This window comes from Symphodus melops, assembly GCF_947650265.1.
Source record: "Symphodus melops genome assembly, chromosome: 21".
NCBI classification, from domain to species: domain Eukaryota; kingdom Metazoa; phylum Chordata; class Actinopteri; order Labriformes; family Labridae; genus Symphodus; species Symphodus melops.
Window position 1 is genome coordinate 13,533,938 of NC_136711.1, and position 19,449 is coordinate 13,553,386.

Sequence of the window (19,449 nt, forward strand, 5' to 3'; positions counted from 1 at the left end):
CTGTTTATTTCTGCTGTAAAATTGTGCATTTTAATTTGGGCTCTAATTTGGTCTCTGGTGCTGGGAGCCAGCCTCAAGTAGACACTCCAGAGTGCATCATTTAGAAAGTTGTGTACTTCGAGCTAAATTATGCACATAGCTTTTCTCCTCACCAGAACAAATATATCAAGCAGCTAAAACAAGGTAAACACTGAATAAAGGAGGCAGAGTTTCCCGGCTCAGAGGCGGCAGGCAGAGATGGGAGAAAGTTTAACGTACAATAAGGAGTTGTTAAAATGTGTAACAGACTTCTTATAATATATCTACAGTATTCGGTCTACAAAAGCAAGTCACAATAAGAAGAAATAAGACAATTAAAAATAAGCAGAATTTGTTCAACTTAAAGTTCTGTCCCCAGGGGGGCGCCAGAATCAACTCAAAATAAAGTTGCTTTAAGGTAGCTATAAAGTCCCAGTGACGACTTTAGAACTCCAAGTCATGCCTCTATATGACCTACATTAGTAAAAGAGACCACCAGTGAGAAGATCGATTACGTCTATATATTCTATTCTGATCCATGACATTTATTTTTTTAAACCTATAATCTCTGCTGCTGAGTAGATGTCAGGAAAGGTGATGAACAGCATCCTGTCAAAACAACTTGTTTACATTACGTTATGTTTTTAATATTACTTTGTTCATATTTTTTTAACTTTTAAAGACAGACGTTTTTTTCTTATTATCAGAACTATTTATGAAGACTATTTATGAATGAAGACCACAACATCAGTAATGAGATTAGTTCCAATTTTGACCACAGGCGGCGCCAAACGCACATTAAAAGTTCCAAATAGGAGCTTTAAACTGTTTTGCTGACTCAAAATCCTTCATCTAGCTCGATACAACAGTTGAAATGGCAGCAATTGCATGTGAAATATATATATATATATATATATATATATATATATATATATATATATATATATGGAAGTGAAAGCTAAGTGTTGAAGTCTTAATGACGACACATACAGAATATCTTTGCACATACAGTTGCTCTTTAATCAAGAGAATATTTATACCTCAAACCTGCCACCCTGCTTTGACGTTTGATGTAGGGAGAAAAAAAAGGCAGCACATCATAGCTTGGCATATCCTGACAGAGGAGAAACTCGTAAATTATTAATACTTTCCCTTGCACTGTCACCTATCTCCGCACCATCCTTCCACTCCTGAGTTTTTTGAAATGCAAGAGAAGTCGTCCTGCGGTGTGGCCAGTCATGTTAGCTGCTCTCATTTCAATATGTGAAGTGAAAGGTCGGGATGATATATTCTGTCCAGCAGCGGTGACAGTGACTTACATGCTACAAGTTCAAGATGGTTCACTTTTACGAGGCCCACCCAGCCTGTCGAGCAAACTGATAATGAATCAATCTGTGTGAAACATTTATGGGTGCCCCCCCCTCCTCCTCCTTGTCTTTGCATGAGGCCAATTAGAGCTTCCTCGGTGGCCCCTGCTGTCTGTGTCAGGGAAGCCCCTCGCATTGTCATATCAATATTCCTCTGTTGATCTCCAGCTGAGGCGAGTCCGGCTGCTCTTTCCACATATGCTAATTTGCATTTGCCCGCATGTGAGGGAGATGGCACGCTGGCTGTGCCTCTCTTTCTTGTTCCCAAACCTACTGTTGCCTCTGTCTTTTTCTACTTTTTTTTTTTTTTTTAGAGGGAAAGGTTTCTTGATTCCTGGCATGCCAGAGAAGGGTCCTCTGAGGATTACATTGGCTAAGCCCTTATCACTCCAGGAAATTCACTGCCTGCTTAAAAAAGTGGTAGGAGTAGAAAATCAAGGGGAAGTGTTATTCTTTTTAAGTTTCTCCCTATTCCCATGGAAAGTTATTACGGGGTTTGAAGAAAAGTCCTTTTTTTGGCACTCAAGTTTTCTCGCAACTGCATTTCATATTTCACCCCTGTTCTCTTTTTATTTTTTTTATTTTTTTTTCCAAGCGACTGGTGGAATTTTAGAAGTGGAAAATGTGAAGGCAGGTGCTTGAGAGAGAGAGAGAGAGTGAGAGAGAGAAGGGGGGGGGGGGGGGCTGTGCTCACTGGGAAGCGATGTTAAACATCCAGGGGAAATGTTTGTTATTCTAATGGGATACCACCATGGTAACAGCTTTTTAGAGACTCCCAAGGCTTTGTGGAGGAGTATATGCATGCTTTCATCAATCTCAACCTAATTTCTTTGGGGGATTAGCAAATATAATCAGGCCTTTTCTCCAAGTCGTCACCTGCTTATCGACATGAATATTACGGGGAAATTTAACAGAACACAAGCCCTGTTGGATGTGGAAGAAAGCAATACACGCGTCATTAATACAAATCACAAATTGAAGTGAGTCACTAAATGGATTCAGAAGTCATTTTGTGGTGAATGGCATTCTGAAAGAATAGCTTAAATATGCACATACTTAGTTGCATTTTAATAATAAAAAAAACAAATCCTTGCTACTGAGACCAAAGCACTTCTCCCAGAATCACATCTTCAAGTTAAACATGTTGCAGACAGAGCTAATGAATTATGTTATTTTCACATTTAATACCTCTTACATGGGGTTTTAAAGGCAGTGGAGTGAACTCATTTACAAGACTCTGTGAAAAAAGGAACCATCGCCTGATGAGGAGCCTCCGTGTTTAAAAGGCTCCAATAACTCGTAAGCCCCCCTCTCACTTTTTTTTTTTTTCCTTTTCATACCTTTTTCTCTCCCCCTGCAGATTTCCTTAAGTGGCTTATGTGAATTGCAATTGCCACCATTGAATCCCAGAGTATACGGAATACATTTCTTCCCGGCCGTGACCAGCTAACAGCGCGTTGAACTTGTGCGTGTGGTGATGGAGAGCTTTCACACACAGCTCTGCTGCGCCGTGGGAGTATAGCCTGACCCAAAGCTAAGCCCCCAGCCAGAACAGCCTTCCATCAAACTCACAACACTGCCCTCTTATCTATTGGCATTTCTGTCTGATACAAATAGCAAGAAGTGATACAGTTGGCTACATGTCATATCTGGCATTGTACTATGGTCTATCTACACCCCCCTCTCTGTGAAATATAATGCTTTTAACTCACCAGCTTTTTGCCTCAGCTTTTTTTTTTTTCCATCTGTAGCAGAGACAGAGACCAGTGTGTTTGCTCGTCTTGGCCAAAGGCCAAAGGCTCTTTCTGATATAATCCCCACCATCGATCAGACTTTGTTTACTCTAACATGGTTTCTCTTCCCTGCAGCAATTAGAAGGCAACCTTCCACCTCCTGCTCCTCAGACTAGCTTTATACGTTTATTTTTCCCCCTAAGTGGTAATTTTTCATGTTGCGGCTAAGCTCTAAGAAGTGTGGGTGTATATTAAGTAATGGATACTCCTCAACCAGACTGACATGTTATGTAGCACATTTTTTGTTAATGTTCCTTTGTCTTTGAAGAGGAGAATTCTCCTGTCCAGTCCTTACACTTTATTATTTTAGGGATGATTCACACATTTCCTTTGTAGCACTCCATATCCTGTGTGTCTCATTTAGGCAGCACCACTTCGAAAAAATCGGGAGTGCTTTGGAAATGTAGGTAAATGGACGCGGCCGCATAAGCTGAGTTTGACTCTCGTGTCCGTCTGAGAGGCTCTCGTCGTGATGAATCAGGCGGCAGAGTGACTGGACTTCACTGTGGTCTCGGATAAAGAGGTTTATAATCCACATGGAGTGGACCATTTTGTTTTATTGGTAATATGTGGATTAAAAAAGGGTTTCAAACCAGTGTGAGTGCTTGTTGAATTGCTTAATATTTACAAGACCTTAATGGTTGAATCTGAAGTTTTACGAAACAAATAATGAATAAAAAAAAGTTTAGTGCAAGAGAGTGCAATGAAAACAAGCAAGCTGTGTGGCTTATAAAAAAACGCATGAATTTAGTTCTATTTTTATAACTTTATAACGTTTAAATATGTGCTGTATATCAGAGGAGCCTTATGAGTTTGTCTTTAACAGCTGTTAGGTGTTATGTCTTTAAAAGAGCTGTAAAATGTGTTAGTTTGACTATAAGTGTTGATAATAGCTTCATTAACATGTTTTTTCTGAGATAAAAAAGGAGTCTTTAAATGAATCGGTGCTTGCAGTTTCTCTGCATCTTTACAATCATAATTAAAGCCTTTTTAGCAGAACTTCATTATTACAAAGGTATGGAGTTTATTTAACTAGCTTAACTGAGTCTTTTTGTTGCATTATCAAGATAGTAAATACTGTACTTCACTACAGGCTAATCAACAGTAAAAAAAAATTTTCACTCAGCTGCTGGATCAAATATATAAATAGCCTTATGTATGTTGATAAAGGGGGCGGCAGTAGCTCAGTCCGTAGGCACCAAACCATGGGATTGCCACTTTGGGTTGGGAACCAAAGTGTGGCTGGTTCAAGTCCAGGTATGGAAGTTGGTCTGGTAACCGGAGAGGTGCCAGGCCACTTCCTGAGTACTTCGTCGAGATGCTCTTGAGCAAGGCACTGAACCGCCACGAACTGCTCTGGCACGCAGCCAAACTCTGACATCGCTCTACTAATGCATCTCCCTTGGTCATGTCTGTGCATGTGTGCATACTGGGACTATGTATTTAGTAGCATGTCTGTAATTATACCAAATTGGATTTGTTTTTAAGAATGTGTTACCCTGTGAACAAATATAACATCAGATTTAATTACCCCAGTAAGGCATAATTTGCATATGAAGTATGAATTAATACTCACTACAGGAAAAAAGATGCCCCCTGAAGTATTACGTATTTGAGCTTTTTCCTATTTTTAATTTACTACCATTAACAAAAGTTAAAACTTACTTACTTACTTTGATTGACACACTCACGTGGTTTAACTGTTAAAGTTAGTATTATATGCTGATAACTGTCTTATATATGACAATGGGATGCTGTTTGTCTATGTTATTGTGTGAAATAACACATATAAGACGTACAGGACCCTCGACTTTTATCAGGCACTTATTACAAGGACTCTGATATGAAGTGTGACTAAAAGTTTTTTTTTTTTACTCAAATACTTGGTTTAAAATGTCTACAACCAGCCTCAAAATACACACACGAAGAAAATGTAAAAAAGAATAGTCTAATGATTGAGATAAAAACAGCTTTGTGAACCATGTGACAGGACAGCTACATTCAGTCTTAGCTTTGTCTAAAACTTGACTTTGGACTGGATAAGTCCAAACTTGTATTGTACACGAACACAACTCGACATCTTCACGAAACAAGTCCCCAGAGTTCATAGGTCCTAGTTTAGCCCCACTGAAGGGAAATATTAACCACCCTTTAGCTAATAAGTCTAGCAGTCAGAATTCTTGATGGCAAGTGGCGTGCTTATGCCTCTTACAAATTTGAATTGAACATCTAACACGGCGCTTCACCCTGTTACTTGTGCTTTTGGCAGACACCGCGGACGCCTACAAGCAGCATCTGAGTTTTGGGATTTTCAGGTTTTGTTTGATGCTCAGGAAGACTTATATTTTCTAGCTGTGATTAAATTCATCTCATCTTAAGATTTCACTCTGAAGTGGGAACCACTCTAGTTCCATACAGAGCAAAGTATTTGAGGGGTTGTTGGGAGGAAAATGTCTGTAAAGCCCCATTGGAGAAGAGCTTTGAATAACTTACAATGCAGGAAGAGCTTAGATTTTCTGTTGATGTTTTTAAGCCAATATCCAGTTTTCACCAACATTAATTTCCCACGATCTTATCAGCCACAGTAACAAAAGTTTTTCTAGAACTTGTTCTTTCGTATACGTGACTCCTCCTTTGCATGTTTGCACCCTCCTCTCTACTAAATATATTTCTCCCACTTGGTCTCACTGAAAACAACGAAAATCCGACCTGACATCATCACGGCACCAGGAAGATAAAAACATGTGGAGTGAATAAACAAGCTCTAAAGTTTCCTGGCCTTGACAGTATTTCTTAAGAAGTTGTCATTTTAAATAGCCATGTCAGTTTTTGCATAATTCCACGGTGCATTGGCTTGGCTTGATTTGATTTAGGACCGCCACTCTCAGGGAAATTGGGCTTAAGGTATGAGAGTTCACACTTCTTGCCTGCAGGCGATTGATTTTTATATTTTTTTTTCAGCATGATTTTTAGCGCTGTTGCAATGTAGGTAGTGAGTGTTCAGACCGTGTCGTGTCACCAGGGTGCACAAACGCTCAGATCGTTGTTTGAGCTCAGTAGGTATTTATTACTTTGAAACTAGACCTTGTAACACATATGGACAGATGTGATCATCCAGATCTTAAACAAGCTATGAGTCCAATGTTGTCATTTTCAGCTCACCAGTGTAAAAATGTTGTGCTTTTTTATGTTTATGCAGGACTGCAAACTGAATATGTTTAGGCTCAAATTGTTGAGACCAAACACATGTCGTTAATCAAACCTCTTTACATATAGAATTACAGTCGGATTGTCTGGCAAATCAGTAATAAATCTATAATATAAAATAGTCAGTATCTGTTTTGTAGTCTGATGATAATTCTGTTAGATTATCCAGTGGATCATCATCGGTCTTTACTTTATAACTGCAAGAATTCTCAATATTTCAGTGAATTTTTTTTTACACTGAAGATTAACTGAAAATGAAACACATTTTCTTTAAAGTTTCACGGAAAGATTAATCAAGGCTCAAATACCTTTCTAAGAGTTATCAAACGGCACAGCACGCCTATTTTACTCTCAGATATCTGTTTCCAAGTAGCAGAGGGGATTATTACTCGTATACACTTGTGTAAACGTTGATTACGTCATCCTGGTAAGACATAGATCGATCAATTTAAGCCAGAAAAAATTCTGGCATCGAGGAACCAAGTCGCAAATTTCTCGGCTGTTCTCCAACGTATTGACAATACTACCGAAAAAAGTAAAACTTCTTGATTGAATTACTTATTAACGCCTGATTACTATTTCCTACATCAACTTTGAATTCATGCAACTTGAACTTCTATCTGGTGGGTTTAATATTAATGCTATATCAGGTTCAGAACATTCTACGTAAGTGACGGACATCTTGGTTGTTACCAACTAGGAGCAAGCAGTAGGCTCCTCTAACATTAGTCATTATTTTACCCGCCCCGTGTTGTTGTGATTGGACTGAATGTGACTGAAGTTATACCTAAGAAAAGACTGGCTGAACAGGACGGAGAGCTTACGGATACGACTATTTCCTTGGCTAAACTTGACTCATACGAGTGAATAAAGGTAAGGAAAGGTAATTCTTAAAAAATTCTTTTAGGTCTCCAAAGTTTTTTTTTGACAAACGAATTTGCTGTACTACCACCCAAAAATCATCGGAACAACCTAAAGTGGCAATTTAGAGACATTTAGGAATCCATGTTTGGAAAACGATAGATTTTTGTTTATGCTTAAAATCTGCTCTAACTTTTCACTCTACATACTCATTTTAAATTATAATTCAACGATCAGGGAAAAAGCTGTTCTTCGCTGTTGGTGTTTTTCATCCGACGGCCGTGATATTACAGTTTCAATTAGAGGTTGTTTTTTTTTTTTTTTTCTCAACATGCATGAATAATTAAAAGTACTTTTTCTGCCACGTGTTCTCCTCTTTTGCTGGTGCTGAGCGCACAGTCAGAAGTTATTATTAGACTGAATTTAAGCGGCCCGTGTCCTCGGCTCTGAGCAGCGGGCACCGAGCTCCTGCATTGAGTTTGACAGCCTTCACACAATATTGTGCAAGGGCGCTCCCTTAGCTTCTCATGCTGCTTAAATGTAATATGGCAGATGGATAGTATTTGCAGGGAGAGCGGGGGTCTCACCCTCCCTCTCACTCAGTTTTTTTTTTTTTTTTTTTTTTTTTTTGGCCGTCTCTTGCCAGTACCTCAGACATTTCAAGGGGGAGAAATATGTATCAAATTAACTCTTAGCAACAGGGCCTCCCAGCTCCCTGCCCTTGTCTTTTCAGCAATCAGAGCTTTGTTATTTTAGTCTTTCAACCAAAACCAAACTGGATTCAATGGCTTCAGCAATTACCTGTAATTTTCCAACCTGGTGCGCTAGCTTTCACCGGAGTGCCTGCGAACAGTGAAAGATTGTCTCCTCGGCTCCTCATTTTAGTGTTGGAGCTAAGTGCTGTAATTCATTTACATCCACAGAGTGGCACATTTGGAAATGTTCACTTCCCAGCAGCAGGGATGTCTGTGGAGATTTGGTTTCTGTCTGCGCACAACCTCTGTGGCACTGAAACTCGAAACCCCTCTTTGGCGTCGACACTCTTGATACTGAACCTCTGCTTTATACATCTGACCCATATATTAATACGTCCTTTCAAGCCAATTCTGAAGAGACAACTCTGCAACCCCGACATCTGTTTTCACATCGCATACTTTTATTCCATTTTTCCACTAACTCGCCCACCCTACAATCGACCCCCCCACTCCCCACCCAGCTCTCCAATCGTGTAAGAAACTACAGGAGCTCAACTTGACTCCGAGAGTGGATATGTGTGTTTTTGTGTGCATCGGAGTGATGTTTCCCCTTCAGAGGTACTGAAGGAGAGAGAACTGCTCACACTAAAATGCTAATTAAGTGCAGTGTGGCACACAAGGACACTTGAGAGTGTATGCATTAGCAAATTTTAACTCCCTGCAAACCAAACAGTTTGTTCTGGGCTAATCTCCCACTGAAGGAGGCAAGAACAACAGAAGGAACCGGGGAGAGCAGAAATATAGACTAGCTTCAGAGAATAAAGAGAGAGAGGCATGGTTTTCTTTTTCATTACCAAGACAACACTCCTCTGGCATGGATTTTTTTTCTTCTTTTTTTGCGTTTCATCTCCTCATGGAGGTAACATATGGTATCTGTAAGGGAGAGTCAGATTGCGCTATGCGGTGAATTATTTTGTGGATTAGTATTGGCATTTAAATGCTCTTGGCTCTAAATCTTGTCTGTTTTAGATCTTAAGTACATTCCTTGGCATCCCGCGCTCTCCGCTCAGGCTGGCCTCTTCCCCTAGCCAACACATTTTTTTGGAACTGTGGAGTTTAACAGGAGAGCAAAAGGCAACCATTTAAAAAGACCCTGAAGCTGATCTCAAATTACTTTTAGTGAGATACGGCTCAAATCAAACCAATTCTTCTAATGTTGTGATGCCAACAAACCCTTAACCTTAAAGTTGAGGGGGTTTTTTTTTCTTTCTAACAGATCCATTACTTTACAGAGTGGAGGCGTCTGAGGTTAATGTAATTACGGTCCCTGATGGTTGTACAAATTGCAGGCTGGTAGTGTGACACACGCTCCCCTCAAGTGCTCTGTGGTTGGCTCTAATGTCTTGTTTTATCCTCACTCATTAATACGACCTTGGCCAGGTATGTTTGGTTATTGCCACGACCTTCCGACTTCCATCTATATTTCACAAGAGAGACTTTTAAGACTTTGGGGGGAAATATCCACTAGCTGTAAAACTGGGTAATATTTAAAGCAGAGAAAATGTTTTCAGGAAATAAATACTGCAGGAGTTAGTAAGTGATGTCTATGCCCAGTTGTTAAATCCAGCGTTTGTGGCACATTTATGTTGCCCCAGAGATCCTAGCTGACATGATAGCCCCTCTTCCCTCATCTCCAAGCAGCTTTTAAGAAGCCCTTCCCTTCTGTTTCCAGTACAGCTGGCCTCCCTCCAGAAGAAGTGGATGAATTCCTAGATGTCTGATAAGCTGCACCAGAACATGATTCTTAATGGAAAGGGAAGAAGAAGAAGAAGATGAAGAAGAGGCAGATGCTATCAGCGCGGTTGAATTGCCTCGCAGTCAGATCAAACATCTAAAAGTAGCAGGAATGCTGAATCAGGTCACCAGCTTGTTGCTGATTTGTCTTCTCTTTTTTTCCCCCCCCTCTTTCTCTTAATTGAACTTGTTTCTAAATGAAACCAACTGGCCCTTTCAATGCAAACAAAACATCATTAGCATTGTGAAAATCCCAGCTGCTTTCTCGCTCGTTCGCCACTCGTCTTCCTTTGAAATGAAAAGCCTTCAAATGAGCTCTTTTCATCCTTGTAATTTTTTTCCCGCCACTCAAGGCACTTTGCGACACCATTAATCACTTACCTCGGTTTGTTTGTGTGCTTTCTTTTCTCTCCTGTTTATCGAGCCGCAGACTGACACATATCCCCACCCGGACCCACACCCACCCTCGTCATGTGCGATGGTCTTGTTTGCCCCTGTGTGTTTGTGTGTAAAACAGCAGGACCCTTCAGGAATCGGGGAGTAAAATATATCTCGCAACGCTAGCGTAGCGTGCCAGAGGTGTCTTGATGGCGATGGAGTCATACTGAGCTAATGAAGCTCCAAACCTCAGCTATCGATCCACCTCGCAATGGTGCTTTACAGAGATAACTGAGGAGGAGAGCAGTGTGTGGCCTCACGCGCGCTCTGATCTGTGTGACATCTAATTCTGTGTAATGAACCCTGTGCACCAGAGAGCATGATGGGGGGCTGTCTATGGTAATGACAGGGGTAGCATAGCCTGGGCAGCTTTTGAAAAGCTTTGAAATACTCTTGGTTAGCTCACAGGGCTCTCATGACAACGAGGACTTTATCACAAGAATAAACTCCCCCGTAAAACCACTTGTAACAAAGTCACTTTACAAAATGAGACACATTTTACATCCTGATGAATACATGAAGTCAGCGTCGCAATGCTCCATTGTGGTTCTTCCTTGAGTACTTTTACATACTTGTGAGAAGAAAGATGTGGTATCACAGCATCAATTTAGTAAACAGATGTGTAATAAATCAGCAGGATAGCAATCTGTGAGCAGTGTAGCATATCAATAATGACGTTTGTAGGCTTGTAGTCTTGCATTGTGCTAAACGGGGTCAGCGCACACGGCTAGAAGATTGAATTTTGTTGCCCGTTGCTATCAGGCAACAAAGGTCAAGAGGTAAGCCAAGGTAAACGTTAAAAGTGGTAAGACCTGACCTGAGATCACATCAAAACAGGAACCGTATCCCTCCTCAGGGCAGTTGTACTTCAATCAGGATTCAGTGGATTCAAAACCTGTTAGCCATGGGAGGAATGGAAGAACAGGCATTATCTGATTAGCTTCACTCTTTAGGACTGGAGGCTACGTCTACGTCTGCTTTACGCTCCATGCTCTATAGGCATTCTGAGGCAGTGAAACAAGAGGCAAACACAACTCTAACATACATTCTTATAATACATTGCTTATGGCAAAGCGCTAAGAAAATTACCCAATTTTACATACCCAGCAGACATGGAGAAACATAATGATTTGTTTTGTACTTGGCAAGTGGTAGTTCAATATTCACTTTCCTACTAGTTTTTGTTTGGTCTCCTCAATACTAATCAAGTCCTGAGGGAAATATCTGGCTCTTTAGCTGCTAAATGCTTCACTATGTTCTCCAGCTAGTCCCTAACCGAGCCCGTCTGCTGTTTGGTTACCAAGCAGGTAAAGTACAGTGGGATTATCAGAGCTTTTTTTTTTTTTTTTTTTTTTTTTTTACTGAAAACATCTGTGTCCTCCGTCTGGAAAGAACTCTAATGAGAGCAGTCAGACTGAACCAAAACAGTGAAGTGTTTTGTTGTCAAAATCGCTACAATGAGAGAAAAAGATGCTAAAAAGCTACTTACAGGGGAACCAAAGAGCATCTTATTTCACTACAACCAACTTCCCTAAGCATATTCAGTTGTGTATTTTTGTGACATAAAATAGTGATCAGATCCGATATGAGGATTTCTTACGACGTTAAAACCCTCCTCATAGAAACTTGTGATGTCTGGCTGCATAAATAAACTTGATTAAGATCTGGGGATTTGATTGCAGTGGCCATAATTACTCTTTTCACTGAAGTGGTGATGTGTTAAATATCCTCCATCATTCCTGAGTAATAGAAAGTGTCAAACAAAAACCGTCATGACACAGTACTTTGAGCACTCCTTCTCATCCCTGCAGAATTAAAATAGACCAGGAGTGGAAAAAAAAAAAACCCTCTTCCTTTTCCATGACCACCTCTGCTGCTGCTGCTGCTGCTGCTGCTGGTGGTACAAATGAAAATGCCCTTCCCAAAATAGATCATTTTTACCCTTCAGATGTCCACTTTTATTTTAAGCCTGCTGACATGGTGCCATCCATCACACCCAGCCTTTTCAGATGTGAGCAGCAGCCTCGGGGAAAACACTGATACAACACAGGGAAAGTGTGATAGCGTGCTGCTGCTGCTGTGTAGCTTAAGACCTCTATGGTTAAATTACCACTAATTTCATCTCAGAGTAGCATTTAGGCATTTTCTTTGTGTGAGTAAAGTGGAAGTTGTTCCTCTTTTTAGGGTAAACATTGAAAATGGATACCCTGCCTTTCCAACTCTTCCCTCAAATTACCGCTTGACACGGCCAAAACATCGCTCCGCATTATTGTCTGCCAGGAAAAAAAGCATCTCCGAATGCTTTATTGAATGTTTTGGCTGGCTGGAAATTGTACCAAGTGTACCCAGAGCTTTGATCATCTTGACCTGGAAATGCGATAGTCACCCCACTTCACAGAACTCCCTGACACCTGGGAAACTGGATCTGGTATTCTTGATACATGATCTGCACCGCAGCACTAAAGACTTAACTCCTCTTGTTTCGTAGACAGCAGGGACCACTGATGGGAACTGGAATTTCACATGGCTCAGACTGAGGCTTTTTTCCCCCTCGACAGGCCACTGGAACTAGTCCCAACATTTGGTTCGTGGAAAAATGGGCTGTGTGATTTTTATGAACGAGATTCCTGTATTATTATCTAGACTTAAAACACAGAGATGCACAAAGAGGTTTTAAACGGAGGACGGTGTAAATCTGCAAAGACAGCTATATACTTAAGAGATCTAAGTCAGCAGTGAAACTTTTTTGTGTTCTTATGTTGTAGATAGATTTTGTTCTCTTCATCGATGCACCTACTGTTACTAACATAAACCTAGAGCTGTAGGGACAAATGGCAGAACATTATTTCACACAGCGTTTGCCACATGTGTAATAGATGTTATAATCATGTAGACGGTACATGTGGCATTGGCAGTACATGCCCAATTGTTGTTCCCAATAAATTGAATGTAATCTCTTGATCTGTAGCCAAAGGGGTTTTGATCAGTAAGTGCTTGATTAGGCTATAATTTAGCATCACATGGATGTAGTTGATTCATAGTTAGTTTTTGTGTAACCGTTCTGTCCAATGTAATGTGAAGGCAAAGGCATTTGTAGTGAGTGAAGCTTGAAGTAAATTACACAGAGCCAGTGTGTGATTAGAGAGGCCATGGCATGGCTTTTTAAAGTTCACCGCCTCTCAGGATATTTGATCGAGCCACCAGCCTTTGATCAGTGTTAACATTACGGAAACCACGACAGTTTATTTTCAACTACCAAAAAAAAAAAAAAAAAGACCATTTGTGTCAGAAAACAATCTCCTCTTCCTCTGACACGTTGGCACACCGCAAAAGGAAAATGTCAGGGTCAGTGATGGGCCATTAGCCCAGAGTGAGGAGCTTTTGTGCTCTCAGTTCCGTTTAAAACACCTTTTTAGCCCCCGACAGATGGTACTGTGACACCGCAGCTACAGGCGCTGACCTGGACTTTTAACTTTAAGATATTTCCCAAAAAAACCCACAGGACATGGAGCACCGCAGAGGAACAAGAAAGTCTGCCTGGAGAGTGACTGACAGCATGAATGTGTAATAAAGAATTCACCTGCATAGCACTGATGTATTGTAATACCTTGTACATTTGATTAAGTAGAGTCACCCTCCATTCATCAGCATTATTCGCTTTTCTTTTTCATAGAGGTCGCTACTCTGTTGCTTCAAATGTCATCTTGCTTTAATGGGAACTGCACTGTAGCCCACAATGGAAGCTTTTCAGCAAGATTAAATGTATCACTGTGCTGAAACTTTCCTTTCCTCTCTCCCCCTACCCTTTACCCCTATTGTGACACAGTGGTTTTACAGAGCAGCTTGTTGCTGAAAAACAAGGTTAAGAAGATCAGTATCAAAGGAGGAGTGTTTTTGTGTGGCTTGCAGGAGAGTCTCGCTTCAGGTTTCCACCTGAAACACAAAGGTGTTTTCTTACCTGATTTGTATTCATTCACACAATGAGTGGACCTGCCTCTCTTGTTTCCAAGTAAGGAGAGTCCAGACGAGACTTTTGTTTGCCCTATCATCGGATACGTGCATGTTGCTTCCTCCAGTACGAGCCTTGGAGCCCAGCCACAGGCTTTGTCCTAGATGGATTTTTTCCTGCCCTTTTTCCTCTGCTTTGTTGCTCTGTGTATGTTCTGAGAAACTATTTCAGATAAATGTTTCAGCACTGCAGCTGCTTTTTTTTCTCCCTTTTGACTCCTGTGTTGTTTCAATACAACCAAGTTTTGTCACATGAAAATTGCCTTGTCAGACTCCAGAACCCACAAATTAGCAGTTTCAAGTGTTTTAGTTCTAGTAGCCTGTAGTTCATGTCGTCTATTCTGGACCATATTGTGCTGTCAAAACACAGATAAAGCTGCCCTCACAACGCTACTGTTCAGATAAATCTGCTTGTTTTAGTTACAACTGTTAAAACCGTAGTATAAAGAAATACTTTTCTTGTTTTCAGGGTTTCTTCCTGACTGTGTCCCCGGACTCCATCCTGAAGGTGGCGAAGCACGCCTCAGAAAACAACAAAATCTTCTGCATGAACCTCTCAGCTCCTTTCATCAGCCAGTTCTTTAAAGAGCCCTTGATGCAGGTCATGCCCTACGTCGACATCTTGTTTGGCAACGAGACGGTAAGAGCAATAACACATCTGTTCAGGCCTCTTCAGACCAGTTTGCTAGCTCATAGCATTGATTTAAATGGGCGTCCATGTGATATATAATTTTTTACATCTACTTTAGGCTTATATTTATTGTTCTACAGTTATATTTCATTATTAAGGATTTATTGTGTAAGTTAGATGTTTCAGAAACCTGTTAAAGTTACCATGTCCAATGCTGCTATAAAATATTTTACAGTACAACATTACAAATTGCCCATAAAAAATTGTTTATGATCCCATTTTTAACCATACTGGCTATGTGTCAGTTGATATGTCCACGTAGGCCTTTCATCTATTCGGTCCAGGTGGTAAATACATCTAACCTAAAACCTGCTAGAATCTGTATGTAAATGTTTTAATTGTTAGCATATTAGCATTTAGCTTAATGTTCTATACCCTTAAATCTATGCTAGTTGCTCTGAGGTTGTGGATGTCTTAGCTAGCCAGATATAATCTTTGTTTTTTTTAATCGCTTATCGTACACAACTTAACAAATACTCACCAAATTGAATACATCCCTTGACATCTGTATTAATTTTTTGTTTTTGTCTTACCTCTTATAATCCAAATACAAGTGAAAATAGCAGATTACATTTAAGCTGCAATTCATCTGAACCAATTAAAATGTGGATGAATTGAGTGGCAGCAATGGCTGAAAGCATCCTTTTACAATCCTTACATTCTGAATCAGGATTTAGGGTTTCTCCTAAAAACCTTAATTCTGCAAAAAAGCCAATTAGCATTTATGTTTCTGTGAAATGCAGGTCCAAGAGCTGGATACAGTTAGATACTTTGGGATATTTTCTATCATTAAGATAATGAATTCAAAGGAGTGTTCAGTCTAGGTAGAGGTCTACAGTATGTGCCCTCTGAGTGCTTTATAGTTTAACATTACCTCCTCTCACCTTGAGCAAAATCAAAATGCCATGTCCACTGTTTCATTTCACTCATTGGTCTCATTTCTCTTCAGTACCCATTTAACTTTCCACTTATCACTGTCCCATAAAGAGATGAATAGGAATTAGGCCAGTAATCATTCATCTCAATTGCGTCACCATTTCATGCCGCTTGATCCATCGATTTTTTTTTTTTTCTCGGCTCAGTGGAAGCGAGTAGCCGGCTGGAGGTCAAGCTGTGGTCACAGACCATGGGGTTGCTGGGAAGTATCCTCTAACAGAGCAGCTGAGCTTGACTCGGAGGCACCGCCTGGACAAACTACACTTTTGGCGGGAGGGGTAGAGAACAAGAGTGGACTGAGCTCGCCTCCCCACTGCTAAAGCTAAGAAACAGAGGCCTGTCTTTTGGTTTAAAGATGGGGTTCACAGACGAGGACAGAACTGGGAGAAACTGCTCAGCATTTGAGGATTTATTGCCTTTGCTGACTTCAGCTTTTCTCTGTCTCTTTTCTTTCCTCCCCAAACATAAAACCTCATTTTTACATATGCACCCCTCTCTCTTGGTTCTCTCTGGTTCTCTAATTGCTGTGAGGGACGATTCTGTCTCCTAAACCATGATGTCGATTTTGCAAGCGTTATGTATTTTCAGGTGGGTGGTACTGTAGCTGTTTGCATACACCTCCAGTCATTACAGTTTAATGACTCTGGATAATTGCAATGTATGTTTGTTGAAGGAGATTATCTTTTGGAGGCTCTGTCAGGGCTTGCTCTCTGGATTTGAACCCCGCCAACAAAGGAGATGGAGTGGGAAACAGAACAGATATTCAGTCCTCAGTGGCCTCAAGCAGTGAGGTCTTCTGGGGTCTATATAGGACTAATGCCTGTCCAGAGTGTTTTGACTCCTTTTGGCCTTCCTCTGTGCTAGCTGCTGGGAGAGATGAGGGGGGGGTGCTCGGGGAATGACTGCTCATACAGTCAAGCGCTGGACCTCCCATTGTGCACAAGCCAGACAAGGTTGGCGGTCATGCAGTGGTGCATGGTGAGTGACAGGCAACAGGGCTGCTTTCGCCTCCGCTCGCCCATCCAACATCCCCCCCCTTCAGCCGTTCTCTCACCCCGGCTTCCATCCCCCAAAGTGATGGATCAGCCTCCGCCCGCGATGCTTTCATAACAAGTCAGTGACAGTCAGGATCATGCAGACTGACTCCTATAGCCTTGCAGAAAGAGCCATAAGGGAAGGCTAATGTGTCTGCCTGTCTCTGCCTCCCTCTCCCACACTCACTGAGTCACGATACAGAGCCGCACACTCTTGGGGAAAAATATGTTTTAAAGCAGCTTTAAAAGTGACTAATAATAATTTTGGGCGAGACTGACGTGTATGAGAATTCATTAGGATCTCATTTCAGGTAGGTTTTTGTTCCCTTTTGATCATTTAAGAATCCCAAAAAAGTCATTCAACACCACAGACTCTAAAGCATGACTGAGTTCCACTCTTGCTGCTGTAACTGAATCCTGCAGGTACTTGTTTGAAACTGGGCATCAGCTGGCCCTCCCCAGCCTATCAGCAGCCTCGTACTTATATAACAGCCTCCCATCCGTCCTGTAATTACTGCCTTTTTGGGGCATAGTGTAGTGTCTGTTCCTTTCACTAGGTGGTGGGGGGAGGGGGGGGGGGGTTGAGAGGCTAACGACGGCATTTCTTCGTTGTTATGGCCTCTGAGATGGAGACAGACATCAGACGCTACTTCACTTAATTGGCAAACATGTCGTGTGATAACCTGGGAACAGTGCAGGCTTTAATTGAGTCCTCCTGTGCTGTCCTCCTCTGACTACCTGACATGGAACCCAGGGCATTACATTTCCCTCCGTTTAATGGCTGCAGTTAATTAGGCCCGAATGAGGGAATCATTACCGCTGGAAAAACCACATGCCAGTGGATTCGCCGATAAAATTAGCCACAATTTGCTTTTGCTATTTGAGCGTAAGAGATAAAACCACACAATGGCAGGAAAGGATTGGACCATTACTGGCGGATTAGTATTGTGGAATATAAGACGTATCATAGACAAATGGAACGATTAATCAAGGCTCTATTAATCACCCTGACTGATGTTTTTTTTTTTTAAAGCAAGGATTCATGGCTTTTTCAATTTAGACCATTTCATGAGCATTTTTCTAATCTGTCTAATTGTGCGTCCTTATTACACATAAGGTGAGGCGCTCTTTTTCCGCCCCACAGTCAATACTCGGCAACCCTCTTGCTTTCTTGCCATTAACATCATAAACCCTCCCGTTAGAGGAGCTCGACATGCCTCTCCTTCCCCATCCAATGCAGCTCTACACTCAGAGGAAGCTTATTTTTATGGGTCCCAGCCCCGTCTTCTAACAGGAGACAGCCATTGTAATTGAATACTCAATAGGTGAGCCATTTAACAAAAGTGGAAATGGCATTCGGCTGTGTATTAATGTGCTTTGCCGAGGCGAAAGGAGCCATCATTATTTCAATGTTCAAGCTGTTTTAAAAGAGCATTTAGCCCTCCGTCTCTCCAGGCCATGAGAGCAAAATGACACGGATTTCTTCCTCCCCTGTACTTTGTGCGAATGTTCCTCCTCGTCTAATATTTTGAATGGTTATCTCGCTTATTTTCCCCAATCCATCCCTCAGCACCTCTGCATGATCTAGGTGGAGGGATACAAGCAGCTCTACAGAAGGTTACTGTCATGAAAAGCCCCTCAGGCGTTTTGGCTCTCAGCCCTGTTTTTCTCCATCTGCATGCAGTGTGTGTGGGGCGGCGGGGGCTCTAATGATTTTTCCAGGACAGGCTGAAGTGGGTGTGCAAGTGTATATATATGTATGTGTGTGTTTGTGTGGATGGAAAAAAAAAAGTCAGGCGGAGGAGATACATTGGCAACATGGCGTCGTTTCTTAACATCTCCCCAGATTCATCATTTGGCTTTGTTTGTTTGAAAGACTGCTTGGAAGCCTTATCTCTGTGGCAAGGCCTGTGGCTGTTTATCGCCTCTGTGACGTGTGCGTTACCGGGAAAGTGCGTGCTCTCTGCTGTCAGTATGTGTGCATGATGGCAGGTTCACTAAAGGCCCCTAAGGGTATGAGGGATGCTCTCTCTCTCTCTCTCTCTCTCTCTCTCTCTCTCTCTCTCTCTCTCTCTCTCTCTCTCTCTCTCTCTCTCTCTCTCTCTCTCTCTCTCTCTCTCTCTCTCTCTCTCTCTCTCTCTCTCTCTCTCTCTCTCTCTCTCTCTCTCTCTCTCTCTCTCTCTCTCTCTCTCTCTCTCTCTCTCTCTCTCTCTCTCTCTCTCTCTCTCAAAAAAAGAATAGGAGAAAGAATTTCCCCTTGACAGCTCACCCACAGCGGACTCGAGGTGTACGTCTCGGGGAAAATATCCCTTCTCTGTACCTTAAACAAAGAGATGTGAGAGCCAGATTAGCGTATTACTGAAACAGCTTTTCCTTTAAGGCTCTTCTATCTCTCTCTCTCTCTCTCTCTCTCTCTCTCGTCCTGTCAGAGCTGTCTGCAGAGAACAGCGAAGAACATGAGACATTAACCTCCATGTGTTTATTCACAAGGCCCCACAGGCCAACTGGGAGGACGAACACAGAAGCATCTCGAAAAGCAAGCGAAGCGGAACAATCACAGTGTGTCATAGGAGGAAAAGACATGCAGTATTAGCTGCTGCTCTCCTT

At 41.6% G+C, this 19,449-nt stretch overlaps 1 protein-coding gene across 2 annotated transcripts in view; it reads left to right on the forward strand.

The window, feature by feature from the left end:
- Window positions 1–19,449, forward strand: part of adkb (adenosine kinase b) — a 111,929-nt gene that overhangs the window by 66,347 nt on the left and 26,133 nt on the right. For both annotated transcript variants that reach the window (XM_079372789.1, XM_079372790.1), the window contains one exon: window positions 14,651–14,821. In XM_079372789.1, the coding sequence (XP_079228915.1) occupies window positions 14,651–14,821 (171 nt within the window). The remainder of the gene's footprint in view (window positions 1–14,650; window positions 14,822–19,449) is intronic.